Below are 13,479 nucleotides of genomic sequence, written 5' to 3'. Positions count from 1 at the left end.
CCATTGAGGAGCGGAGTGAAAAAATAAAAAAAAATACGAAGGGGGTATTAAGAGGAACAGAGAAAGGGGGAGAGAGGAGGGAGGGGGAGAGAGAAAGAAAGAAAGCTTTTATGGCTTTACCTGTTCTCTTTCCTCTTCTTCCTTAAAATCATTGAGTTTTTTTTTTTCCAGTTTTCAAGGCTTATCCTTCATTATCTCTTTAACGATAAAACGATTCATCATCATCTTATTCTTCTTCTTCGTCTTGTTTTCTCTCCGTTCGCCGCCACACAGAAACTCGAAGCGTTCCCTTCGATGCCAACTCAGCTTCGTTTCTGTAGTGGCGGCTTGCTTTCCCTTCCACGTTGAATGGCCTTCTTCTCTCGACCTGTACGTCCCCTCCTCTCTTTCTCTGTTTCCCGTTTTTATTTTAAATATATTTTTGGGTAGGATCATTTGTTGAAATTATGGACTTAAACCCGTCCGCTTATCTGTGCTATCACATTGTTGTTGTTCTGTTTGCTTTCTTCTTCTGGGTATGAACGATTTTCAGTAGATCTGAACTGATTCTTTTCTTCTTATCAACTTTATTATTATTATTTTCCTTTTTCCCTGCCACATATACAAAAGTAAACTAATTACATTTCCATCGGGAAATGGATTTGGAAAATGGGATTTGATGATTAAATCTGCTGCTAAAAGTTAATGTTCTGTTTCCTTTCTTATGTTTGATCATTCTGTATTGGGTTTCTTTCCCTTTTTCATTGATGTGTGTGTTAATTCGTTGATATCTTTGGGAAAAGTTTTGTATAAAATGCTGGGTAAATTAAATTAACTAGCATTGTGATATTCTATTTTGTTATTGTTATATTCTTCATGGATTTGGTTTTTTATGGTAACAATAGGTTTTAATGTGTATAAGAGCATACAAACATCCATCCTTTTTATGTGATTATTCTTTGTCATATGATAAACCAGTTTGCTTCTCCTTGTATTTGAATTGGACTTTTAGGGTGTGATTGGTTGTGTGGAAAAGTAGAAAGAAAATAAATTGAGTGTGTTTGGTAGGAAAGAAAATAAAAGTCATTGACAATTTCTATCTTTACATATAAAAACAAATCGTTCCCAATTGTAATACTAAGAAGACAGGAAATGAAAGGGATGCAAGTTCTAAAGTTTCATTTTCTTTCCTCTCATTTTCAAATTCTACCAAGCAATGAATGGATAGGTAAAATTACCATCTTTCATTTTTTGCATCTTTCCTACAATGCACACCAATATTTTCTATCTTTCTAGTTTTCTACCCCGATTTTCTTTTCCCACTACCAGACAAATAAAAGATGTTATTTGCTCGAACTGGACTTCCCATTCCTTCTCTGTCAAACAAATTCCTACTTCTGGACTTTTAGAGGATAACCATTAATAGTTGCATTTCTCCTTTGCTTTGGGATGGTTTCTGGTATTTGATATTTGTTGTTGAATGATTGATTTCAATTGTCAATAGATTAAACTGTAAGGAAGTTTGGATTTGTTAGCTCATGACAGTGTATAAACAGTGCTGCCCCATTATGTTATGGTATTTCCACACAATGGTTTGTCTTAGGTAAAAATACTTTTAACGATGTTACGTTGTGCAATCTTTGTATACAAAAGTGCTTGGGATTTATCTCATCGTCTTCATTTCCGGTATCTGTTTTTGTCTTTGCTTTTCATATACGATGATTGTGAAAGAACTTACTTCCTTTAAGACAACAGCTAATGTTTGCTAATTTTGCCCAAGGTTGTGTAGGCATTAATTGAAGACTGTTCTTACTGTTTAAGAAAGATGGAATTTGAAAAAAAGAAGAGATGGAAATTCATGGTGTCACGCCTTTTAAAAAACAAATCAGCTTCTTGTTGCTTTTTCCCGAAGGTGAAGCCGACTACATTTAGTCCGAGCTGTACTCCGGTGTATCTCAACGTATACGACCTAACTCCCATGAATGGTTATATTTACTGGGCAGGCCTGGGTATCTTCCATTCTGGTGTGCAAGGTTGGTTGATAAGATTTTTACTAGAAAAATATCTCCTTTGCCCCTTGTGTATAGTTTCTCTGCTGATTAATTGATTTGGAAATATAATGGTAGAAACAATAGTTAATAGCCAGCATTTTAATATTTTATGACTGCAATGCACTTAAATATGCAAAATACATACTTGACGATCATGTCATTGCTATCGGGTTCTTGAGTTTTACTTGTCGCTTTTCTAATGACTCTACCTATACTCTGTGTAGTTCATGGTGTGGAATATGCATTTGGAGCTCATGACTATCCAACCAGTGGTGTTTTCGAGGTTGAGCCACGACAATGCCCGGGATTCAAGTTTAAGAAATCGGTGTTCATTGGAACCACAACACTGGACCCTGTCCAGGTAAGGTATTTCATGGAGCGCTACTCGGAAAGGTACAATGGAGATACATATCACTTGATCATCAAGAATTGCAACCATTTCTGTGATGATATTTGTCAGAAACTGACTGGGAAACGAATACCTAAATGGGTAAATCGACTGGCAAGGATAGGTACACTGTTAAATCCGCATCTTGCAAGATTGTAAATCATTTCTCTGATATGTCACCTGCGTATTCCCATCTCGCATTTGTTGCTCATCTCAAACTTGTCTCTGTGTCAGGTTCAATGTGCAACTGCATCCTTCCTGAAGGCCTTAGAACTTCAGTAGTAAAGCACGATCCGAATTACGAACAGCAAGATAGTGAGAAGAAGAGACTGAGATCGAGCTTTAGTTTCCTGTCTTCGGTGTCGAGGAAGCAGAAATCTTCGCTACTTAAGTCATCCTCTAGAGACCTCCTACTACCATCATCGGAATTGAAAAGATAGATCAATGTTTTATGTTGAAAGGAAAAGGTAAGAAAAAATAAGTGGTTGGGGGATTTTTCTTTGGCATTTTGAGTGCAAGCTCCATAGAAAAGGCTTTGATGGTTGAAGATTTGTTTGGTGTTGTGTTCTTGTTTCTTTAGTATGTAATCATGTTTGTAACACAACACCAAGGTGCTGAAAAAAGATGCTGATTTATTCCTGTCTTAAAAGGCCCTAATTATTAATGTATTTTTTAGATTTTTTATTGGTATTCATTCATATGTTTATTGTTTAGAGATGTGGAATATTGAAATTTATGAGGTTATCAATAATATTATTATTAGACATAGAACCCGTCTTTTAGAAGAATAATTTCAAATCTTTTAAAGAAATTTGAAATGGAATTTAGCTTAATATGCATCATTATTATTTATAAATAATTATAAATTTTAAGTAATTGAAATTTCATGAAATAGAAAAGGAATGACACTAATTTTCCTTAATTTTGTGGTGATTTTATTAGAAAAGTTATATTGTTCAACCTTTTCTCATTTTTTAAATAATATGAAATTACGTAGATAAAACAGAAAATAATAAGGCGGTTTTAGTGTTGTTTTAATAAGAAAAATGTTAAATCAGTCTACATATTTCGATTTCTAATATATTTATTGACTTTTATCTATTAAAATGTATTATTACCATATTCAAAATCTTGTTGCCACTAGACTTCTCTGAACAAAATGGGTACTTGGGAGTAATAATATTTATTGCGCTAATTAAAGTGTAACACTCATAATCCCTATAATTATATCTATACAGATTATAAATGTCACTCGAATTATTAAATCTATTTTTTTTTATTAAAAAGCGATTTAAAATTTATTTTCTTAAAATGATAAATGATATTATAAAAATATCATATCATAAAAATTATGTTTCGTTGTAACCAAATTAATTCAAAAGATTTTATTTAAATGAATAGTGAACAATACCCGTGAACAGTGAACAGTGAACAATGACAATGAACAGTAGGGGAATAGGTACCCAAAATCATTCTAGAAAATTTTGTTTAAAATCGTAGTTACTGTTCATGCTACAGTAGCTTCCTAAAATACATATAAATTCATAAAAATTAACTTTCATCACTATAAAAATTTCCAAAATTTATTCAACAAATAAATTGAACATTTTCAAATTACATGCCACTATCTAAAATCAAATTCCATAGTAGGATATCTTACTGATATTGAAATATACCTCTCGATGCTTTATGTCACTTTGAACTTTTTAATCTTCTATTGGATTTTTACATACGCGTGAAAATCATCACACGCTAAGTATAAACTTAGTGAGGCAATTAAACATTTAACAGTACAATACAATTCATGCATGATTTTCAATATCAAAAATCGAGTTTCCATAAAGTCATTTTACTAACATAACTAATATTTTACCATGATCAAAATAATATAAAATCCCTTACTATTTATCCCATAAGCTCGTAAGCTTATTTTACCAAAATACTTACCATTTAAATTCCATAAGCTCATAAGCTTATTTTATCAATATACTGCCATTATTCCATAACCATATACCATAGAAAATAACCATAAACAATAGACAATAGCCCAATATACAACCCTGAGGATCTTGGGTACACGAGTCAAATATAAGCACCATAGTGCTATCCCGAGTATGACACATAAGGTCGTGTCCACCATCTGTACTAGGTATCCTTAAGTACATTCTCTTATGGCACATAAGGTCGTACCACCATATACACTAGGTATCCTTTAGTGTATTCTCGAATATACAGCCTGCTGCTGGACTCTATGGCATGCCAACTATACCCTGTCCCTCAATAACTAACTTGGGCATACAGTCTATTTTATTTGATCCATCCATGGCAAAGTATATATTATCAATATTTAACAATGGGGCAGTTCATACCCGAAATAACATTCATGGTAAAAACCATATGCAAAAATCAGTGATCAATGCATTTTAATTTCATACTCTGACATATCAATGTCAATTTATAAAAGATGATATAAAATCATGTTGATATAAACAAGATCGACTTATCACAAGTCTTCCTGATAATGTATAAAACATCCATGTATAATTTCATGCATGTATTGCACTCATCTTGACACTTTATAATTTTCCAAATATTTGTGCCTCACTATTGTCCACAATAAATCTTTCCTTCTATACTCAAATCACTTTGAACACCAAGTAAATCATGGTATGTACAAAATATAGATTCATACCTATATATATGTTAGTATTGTATTAACATAAATATATTTCCAAAATAAATTCCATAATCATACTTCAAAATATTCACCACCAAATACTTTAACACTTAATAATTCTTTTTAGTATTGGAAATAACTTTTCTAATTTACTCAAAATGGTCATTCACCATTTTACCACTTAAATTCTTAATACCAATAATTCCATCATTGAAATTATTTCCATTCAAATGCTTTCACAAAAGCCTAATTATCTTTAAGTACCCCCAACTATACAAGTGTTGTACTTAAACCACAAATCTTTTTAAACTTCCAAATCAATCATATATCACATCTAACTCTCATTTTAATTCTAAAACAACATTTTCTTTATAGTATATCAATTATACAACACTTACACAACAATCCATCAATTTTCCATATTCAGACAATTCACACTACCTTTAAATAATCAATACTCTGTATTGATATACACACTGGAATTCAATTCCATTTCTTCTATTGAAAACTATACTCGAATACGAATCTATCCATATAAAATAACTCCTTCTAATTCATTCTGTACAATTTATGGTGAATTTTAAAAGTTGACCAACAAAATCTGTTTTGCAGAAATTGATGTCCGATTTTTCTGACCTTTCCTTGGTTAAAAATTCATATCTTTTTGTATACAACTTGAAATTGATCCCCGTTTGTTTTAAACAAAACTATATCGATATATGAACATAATATATAAAAATAATCTCCAAATTATTTTTATATAATTTCTAGTGATTTTTCGAACCTACTGCCAGATTCAAAATCCAAACTGTTTTCTTTAACTTCATTCTTAGGTTCTGCATCAATTCTTACAATCAATTCTTTAAAATCACTTAACTCTTCAAAACCCATAAAACACAAGAACCCCTTTCATCAACTCAAGATGAACTTGAACAACCAACAAGATTAAATAATAGCGTTTTTCCTATATAACAATTTTCTATTTTCAACATACTCACAATCCTAAAGAAATTGATTGAAAATGAAATTAAAGCTTGCTCTTACCTTTGAAGAAGCTCACATCTGGTTCTGGAGAAGAAGATGAGTAAATTTTGTTGAAATGTGGAGAACATTTCATCTTAATTTAACTTATATTTCACTTAAATGAATATATTATTCATTTAATTGGAATAAGACCAAATCACCCTTAATGAATATTCTTAATTACCATAAAACCATGACAACTCATCCTTATCATATTTCAAAGTCAAAGCTGAATTATTTTAACTTTTAATTCCGAAATTCTCCTTGAATTTTTAAAATTTGCGTTTTAATCACTAAATTTCACTGTTTCGGTTAAATTTGAAAAATTGCTCACTTCGAAACCAAATTTCTCTGATATAAAATATTAAAATAATATTTTCAGCCATTTTATAATATCCTTCAAATTTTTGTAAAATTCCAATTCGATCTGAAATACTGATTTCCTTACCGGCTTTAACCCTTTCTAGTTTTTCTTTACTAAAATTCCAAATCAAAAAATATGATTTCTATAAAACTCCACACTCAAGAGTAAACCATCTATTTATGAAATAAAATTCTTTTTAGGAAATTTATCACTTAATTTCCTCAACTTTTCCCAATTTACTACTTTGACCATCAAACTTTCAAAATTTTCATTTTGGTCATTATCTAAAATTTTGGGGTATTACAGAAAGATCAATATTAAAAACATTCCAATGAAGGATAAGTTAACCAATGACTATACAGACGGAGAATCCATATTTAGCATTGACCAAATAAACCTGCAGGAACAGAAAAAGACATTTCAGATTTACAGTAAACTTATTGTTAATGTGTACTTATATTATGTTATTCGGACTCGGATATAAATATATATTCCATACCATTTTCTTATTTTTCTTATATTTTGGAAAATATATTTTATTCCCACGTTCAAGTATATTCCAACACAAATATCCAACAAAATATTTAAAAGAAAATAAGAGCCCAAGATACATAGGCTTTATAACCAAAAAGAAAAAAGGCACTAGGAATGGTGGCTTATAGCGTATGATCCTGGCCACACTTTTCATAAATAAAATTCACATAATTGCAATGACGTTGTCAGTGCAAATTAAGGAACTTAACTGAGAATAGATAGCATGTGGAAGCAAGGTTGATGAATTTATCAATCGTTTTTCGGATGCAAAACACTAGGCAGTCTATTATTACCATTGAGAGCAGCAAGGTATATTCGCTTCTCAGCCAAACCGATATCCGAAAGTATCAAACCACCCTGCAGGCAACAAAAACAATGCTAATGTTAACATCAAAGCAACATAAAAGACAGTTGAAGTAATAGTGTCGTATTTGATACCTCAGAGGCCATCAATTTTCGGACATTATTAGCATATAGTTTTGGATTATCCTTCTCTTGCTGCGACGGGCAGTAAACAGGTAACCATATTACCTCCAAGTGATTTACAAATTGACATAGAAGAAAAACCACATGACGCACCTACAAAAGATGATATAGACCAGCTTACCAGCATTAACATCAGCTGGAGGAATAAAGGTCATAAAACAAATATATTTATCATCAAATTATTTTAAATTCAATGTCTTCCTTGGGGGGAAATATAATCATATGTTTTCCAAATAATCATCCGCTTTATTAACATTTTGTTTCCAATTTTCTCCATTAAAGGTTATATAATAAGTGCATTATTGTCTACGCATTTAGTAGTTTCTTCTTAAACTTCTTCCACAAAACCTGGAAAAATGTTACAGGAACAAGCATTTGTTACAGTAGTTCTAACAGATTTTATACAAATGCACTATGCAAACAACAAAACATCATCAGAATATTAGTGTAACGATCAAAAATCAGCATCGGTGTAACTATAGTGCACAAATGATCTGTATTAAGACCACCTAATAATGAGGCACCACCGAAAAACTAACAAACACAAACCAAAATTTCTATTATGTACTACTTTTTATATCCAGTGATCAGTTATAGGTATTAAACAGCTACTCAATTAAGGGAAAAATTACAATCTATCACCAGAAATCACTAAGCCGTTTTGATTTTGCTTAATAGATACTCACCCCAGATATTGAATCCCAGGCTGGACTAAATCTTTGGTATGAGTACCTTAATATAACAGGCACAACAGGTGCTCCGGCTAAAAAGGCACCAGTCTTGAATGGGAGGAGGAAATCCCCATTACTTGTGGTTCCTTCTGTTTTCGAGATGAAAATAAATCAAATTTTACTAGTTACAGATAGGCATAGGAAATATAAATGCTTTGGATGCTAGGAAACATCATCTATAGACATAAATATACACTCATACAGTAGAGCATGCACCATAAATTAAACTATGTGATAAATGCATAGTGAATAAATAAGACGATTAACCTGGAAAAAGCATCATCATTGGAGCCAATTCATTTTGATGTGCATTACGAATTCTGTCGGTCACAATGCCTGAAAGAGAGACCAGTTAGGCTGCATTGTACTTTTGATTAATTAAAGTGATGAAAAACAAGTTTGGGGTTGTCAGTTTTTTACCTGCAACACCTTTAAAGTCTGATGATTTTGACTCTCGCTGAACATAGACACAACCAAGACATTTGCTGTAAGAAACAAGCCAAATATCATTCATCACGCCAGTTCAAAACCAATTTATTTCTACTACACAGAAAATATAGAACTGGTAGGAAACATACAAAACAAAAGAAAAATATAACTACGAAGAACTAATTGATGCACACATTACCCTTTCCAAAACTGAAGATTCTTATTCTAATGTAAATGGTTCCCTTGCTAGACATTTTTACAACATAAGATGTGAAGCTTGTAGATTAGGAGAATGACTGACATAAAAGAAAACTATTGACATAAGTCCCATAACTATATCAAGTTTTAAAAGGCAAAAAAATCAATTATGGCAACCAAACTAGATTTTGCACCAAACCACGGGAGAAATTTACGAGGATAAAATTAACTCTCACCCGATAAGACCAATTAAGGGAAGTTTACTCACTGATCTCTTCAGCAATAAAATCCAAGCATTTCAAAGGAAAAAACCAAACAAGAGATATGTCAGTTAAAACATCAAAAGCTTACATTTTATACCGTAATCAACTATTAAAATGAGAAGAGTGGCTAAAGTTAACAGACCTTGGCAACAAAACTTGGAAAGGAAGAGGACATGTGATAGAAGATATCTAAATAGGATAAGTGATTAGATACGACTGCCCCAGGCCTTTCTTGCTGTTCTGATTGTTTAGTACTCTGTACAAAAATCATACACAGAAATAGAAAATTCAGGAAAATGTTGATCAAGCAATTACTTCTTGTGTTTAACTAAAGTCTGTCAGTTAGCATAACTAAATGCATATAATTATCTTAAAAGATGCCAAATTAGAATACTAAAAATGCTGAATAAGTAAAGTTCTACCTCGGTTTTTGAACTCTCTTGGGTATTTGCTGAATCCTTATGAGTTTCATTAATCCAATAAAATCCTACCGTAAAAAGCAGCAACCTAGAAAGAAACCGACCCGACTGGACAATCACGGCTCGCCTACACCCACCCAAGTGTGCAAAATCTTCCTGCTCATCCTCCAGATTCGGGGTCGAGAATAGCGTAAAAATTCTACAAATCAAGTAATACACAACCAAAATAGTCATTACCAAAACGAGACGTATAGGGAGAAGCGTGACGAGGGCGATGCCCAGCAGGAGTTTCTCTTTCAATGGCAGCTTTCCACATCCCATTGAACCGTACACGTCATTGCGCACGAAGGCAGCGAATTTCTTCTCGTGCTCCTGGATACCTTCGGCGGCGGATTCAAGGAGGGGGAGGCCGTCTTTGGCAGAGGCATCGTCGTCGTTTGGGTCGGATTCTCCGGTCTTGGCCGTTTTTGAAGTAATGCCATTGAGTTCGGATCCCATGTTGATTCTACAAAGCTAGTGATTTCGTAAATATTATTATTAGTTATATAAGATATTTTGATTGCTATATTCAGAGATAAATTAGTGGATTGGATAGTGAATTTGGACTTGATCGTAAATGTATGTCGGAGGAAATGAAAGTTTAGGATCGAAAACGAAAGGTTTCGTTAGATCAGCGAAAACCGCCATGGAATCTTCTGTAAATCTCTGATCTTCGCCCGCCACGTCCTCCTGAAGGCCTTGGTTTATATTACTGGGAAAATCAAATGCTCGAAAAATGGAATTTTCTAAATTATTGATTATTTAAATGTGAATTCTATACTATATAAAAGTTATTTTAATTCCACTATTATAAAAAGATATTTTAAGTTTTGTATATTAAATAATACTAAAATTTTTATTATAATATAAAAATATTTTGGTTTAAGTGATTTTGAATATATTAGAAAAAGGGGGTTAATTTAGTCATTATAATTTTTGAGAATGAGTGAGTGAGACAGTGTTAACTTTTTCTTTTACTGTATGTGTCTAATTTTGATTGAATAATTTTTTAATATATAATGTTACAAAGGAGTTGTACAAATTAACATCGATGAAACTTTTGTGATGGCTCGGGACATAATCTAAGAAAAAGAGAGAGTGAATTTTATTAATGAATTTAATATTTAATTTAAATTTATATTTCTTCTGAAATTATTTATTATTATTTTTAAATAGGACTATGATATATTTATTTGTCAAAAGTATCGTCAATAACGTCTTATCAAATATATATTAAATAAATACAATCATGATTATAATAAGAAAAATATAACAACGATCAGCTAGTTATAGCTTGATAAATAAAAGTGTGAATAATTGAGGTAACGACGTACAAAAATATATCTCTCTAACGTCCTCGAACATTAAATATAGAAGAGAACCTGAAGAATATCAAAAGCGAACGAATGAAAAACCGATCTCACCTTAATTGCAATCTCATCAGACAAGAAATCCGATCACCAAATGAACGTCAAAAGTAAACGAATGAAGAAACCAAACATCGAAAAAGCAACCAACTAAGAAATCATGTAGAATCACAAACCTAGAAGAAAACCAATAAAAAAAACATGTACAGAAAGTCCAAAAATATTGATAGCTATGGTACCCTTTACTAAAGAAATAACCAAGAGAAAACATTATTATAAACGTGTTAAAATATAATTGATAATTAGTAAAATTAGATAGTAATTAATTGGAAAAGAAAAAAATGACAGGAAGATGGTCGTGAAAAGCCACCACCGATGCCTGAAAGTTAGTAAGATGTAATAATCGGCCAATAAAAAGTAACTTTTACGAAATCGTGGTCATTTTAGCATGCAACAGGTTGATCTTGCTCTTAAACCAAATATTTGGTATGTGATTCTGGAAAAGATTATATCGTACGATAATGATTTTTTTCGCAAACTGAATTCTCCCTTAATATTTTGTGAATATTTAAATACACTGATTATATTTTGAACATTGTACTTTATAATGTCATCATATTATTCATATCTTTAAAGAATTAACTTATATAAGAGAGAGTTAAAATACAAATGGTATCATAAACGTATACAACACAGGTAAGAGCGCATATACACAATAGCATAAATCATATTAGAGATACATAATACTGCCCAATTCTTATATGAAAAGCATAATACAAGTAAATCATACCAGATGCAAAATAGTATAAATCAACATTTCTTAGTGGCTGCTAATGACTAATTATAATTAAAAACGAATTAAAAATTTAATGACAGTAATGCATATTTTAAAAGTTTATGACTAAAATAAAATCACTTTAAAAGTTCAAGTAACTACTAATATAGTTTACCCTAAAAAGATATTGTCAATGCTACAAAGTTTAGCATTCACATCCTAACGCCGTTAACTGCCGATCGAAACCACACGGGTCAACTACGAGTCAAGAGAAATTAACAAACATATTGTGGCCACGTGGAGGTTTTATAACCCAAACGTTAATATTAAGCATTAAAACATAGAAAAGATGAATTAGAGTAATCTCTCCGCTATAAACGCGTCAACAAATAGATACGAAGAGTCTCCGAGGAGTTTTTTTCTGCGATCTTCATATTTTTGTATTTATTTTGACTCCTTTGGATAGCTCGATTGCCTAATCGATCTGTCCTTTGATCTCCTCTATCTATTCGAACGTCGGTAATTTCATTTATCGCTCTCTCTCTTTTTAGTTTTTAAATGCTAGATTTGTTTTCTTCGTTTTCTATTACCGTTGAATCCCGGTTTTCCTCTTTGATTAATCGTTATGAATTGTGTGCGTGTTTATTAATTAGTCATGCTGATTTTCATTAGAGATCTGTGGTATTTTTTTAGTTTGAGATTATTTAATTACCCAACAATAATATGAATATTTAAAGGCATTGATTTTGGTATGTCATCCTTCAATTTTTCGGAAAATTCAATCATTTCTGTATTCTTGCATTTTCTGGTGAAATTGATGATACTAGTTAATTGTACGTTTGATGTTTGATCGGGTTTGAATTTGATTTTTATAGGAATCTGAGTGTAGGAAGTCTGAGAAATGGCAAGTGGATTTGGGGAATCTGCGCGCCATTCGCCCCAGAATCCATCTTGCTCTAGCAACAATGGCAATGGTGATGCTGGTAATTTTGAGTGCAATATATGCTTTGACTTATCGCAAGACCCCATTGTCACTTTATGTGGTCATCTCTTCTGCTGGCCTTGTCTTTACAAATGGCTTCATATTCATTCCCGTTCTCAAGAATGCCCTGTTTGCAAGGCCCTTGTCGAGGAAGAAAAATTGGTCCCTTTGTATGGAAGGGGAAAGTCATCTACTGATCCTAGGTCGAAATCTATCCCAGGTGTTAATATTCCGAATCGTCCAGCTGGACAGAGACCTGAAACAGCTCCTCCACCAGATCCAAATCAGTTTCCCCAAAATGGGTTTGGGTTCATGGGAGGTTTTGGAGGCTTTGCACCGATGGCTAGGTTTGGGAATTTCACACTATCTGCTGCTTTTGGTGGTCTTCTCCCATCACTGTTTAACCTTCAGGTCCATGGATTTCCTGATGCGGCCATGTTTGGTCCGGCTGCTGGGTTTCCATATGGGTTTCAACATTCATATCATGGTGGCCATGCTCATGGATATCACCACCACCACCACCACCACCATCATCATCGTACTGCACAAGGGCAGCAGGATCAATATCTGAAGATGCTGTTTCTGTTTATCATAATTTGTGTTATCTTTGCAATGATTTATCAATAGATTAAATCTGCTATCAAAGCATGAACTGCTAACTTATTTTAGAATTGTCAGTCCAATATCTTGTGTAAATCTAATAAATGTATTTTCATTTTTGTTTTCCGCTTGGTGATTGAGGAATTTATTGTATAGTACTTCTAGTATTCAGTT

General features: G+C 32.4%; 3 protein-coding genes across 7 annotated transcripts; 2 read left to right on the top strand and 1 right to left on the bottom strand.

Annotated features, from left to right (window-relative positions):
* Nucleotides 1-187: 187 nt before the first annotated feature.
* LOC120198308 (deSI-like protein At4g17486) lies at nucleotides 188-2,885 on the top strand. 2 transcript variants are annotated; one of them, XM_039199645.1, is made up of 4 exons: nucleotides 188-369; nucleotides 1,769-2,012; nucleotides 2,255-2,542; nucleotides 2,653-2,885. In XM_039199645.1, the coding sequence occupies exons 1-4, from the start codon at nucleotides 349-351 to the stop codon at nucleotides 2,856-2,858; spliced, it is 759 nt and encodes a 252-aa protein (XP_039055576.1). In that variant the 5' UTR covers nucleotides 188-348; the 3' UTR covers nucleotides 2,859-2,885. The 2 variants fall into 2 exon arrangements, with proteins under 2 accessions (XP_039055576.1, XP_039055577.1); XM_039199646.1 differs by having other exon boundaries at nucleotides 192-369; nucleotides 1,760-2,012.
* Nucleotides 2,886-6,842: 3,957 nt separating this feature from the next.
* On the bottom strand, nucleotides 6,843-10,263 carry LOC120198262 (lysophospholipid acyltransferase LPEAT1-like). 3 transcript variants are annotated; one of them, XM_039199610.1, is made up of 9 exons: nucleotides 9,546-10,263; nucleotides 9,266-9,379; nucleotides 9,097-9,134; nucleotides 8,654-8,718; nucleotides 8,501-8,569; nucleotides 8,189-8,322; nucleotides 7,455-7,595; nucleotides 7,310-7,373; nucleotides 6,843-6,879 (listed from the first exon to the last, which is right to left on the bottom strand). In XM_039199610.1, exons 1-9 carry the CDS (start codon nucleotides 10,038-10,040, stop codon nucleotides 6,860-6,862), a joined length of 1,140 nt encoding a protein of 379 aa, XP_039055541.1. In that variant the 5' UTR covers nucleotides 10,041-10,263; the 3' UTR covers nucleotides 6,843-6,859. The 3 variants fall into 3 exon arrangements, with proteins under 3 accessions (XP_039055541.1, XP_039055540.1, XP_039055542.1); XM_039199609.1 differs by lacking the exon at nucleotides 6,843-6,879 and having other exon boundaries at nucleotides 7,131-7,373; XM_039199611.1 differs by lacking the exon at nucleotides 6,843-6,879 and having other exon boundaries at nucleotides 7,132-7,373; nucleotides 7,455-7,514.
* Nucleotides 10,264-12,098: 1,835 nt separating this feature from the next.
* On the top strand, nucleotides 12,099-13,431 carry LOC120198265 (E3 ubiquitin-protein ligase RNF185-like). Of its 2 annotated transcripts, none has more exons than XM_039199615.1 (2): nucleotides 12,099-12,242; nucleotides 12,599-13,424. In XM_039199615.1, the coding sequence occupies exon 2, from the start codon at nucleotides 12,625-12,627 to the stop codon at nucleotides 13,330-13,332; it is 708 nt and encodes a 235-aa protein (XP_039055546.1). In that variant the 5' UTR covers nucleotides 12,099-12,242; nucleotides 12,599-12,624; the 3' UTR covers nucleotides 13,333-13,424. The 2 variants fall into 2 exon arrangements, with proteins under 2 accessions (XP_039055546.1, XP_039055545.1); XM_039199614.1 differs by having other exon boundaries at nucleotides 12,100-12,238; nucleotides 12,599-13,431.
* Nucleotides 13,432-13,479: the final 48 nt, after the last annotated feature.

Source organism: Hibiscus syriacus, unplaced genomic scaffold (genome assembly GCF_006381635.1).
Source record: "Hibiscus syriacus cultivar Baekdansim isolate YM2019G1 unplaced genomic scaffold, ASM638163v2 tig00117056_pilon, whole genome shotgun sequence".
In the NCBI taxonomy this organism is placed as follows: Eukaryota; Viridiplantae; Streptophyta; class Magnoliopsida; order Malvales; family Malvaceae; genus Hibiscus; species Hibiscus syriacus.
This window is presented reverse-complemented; position numbering and strand designations above follow the sequence as displayed.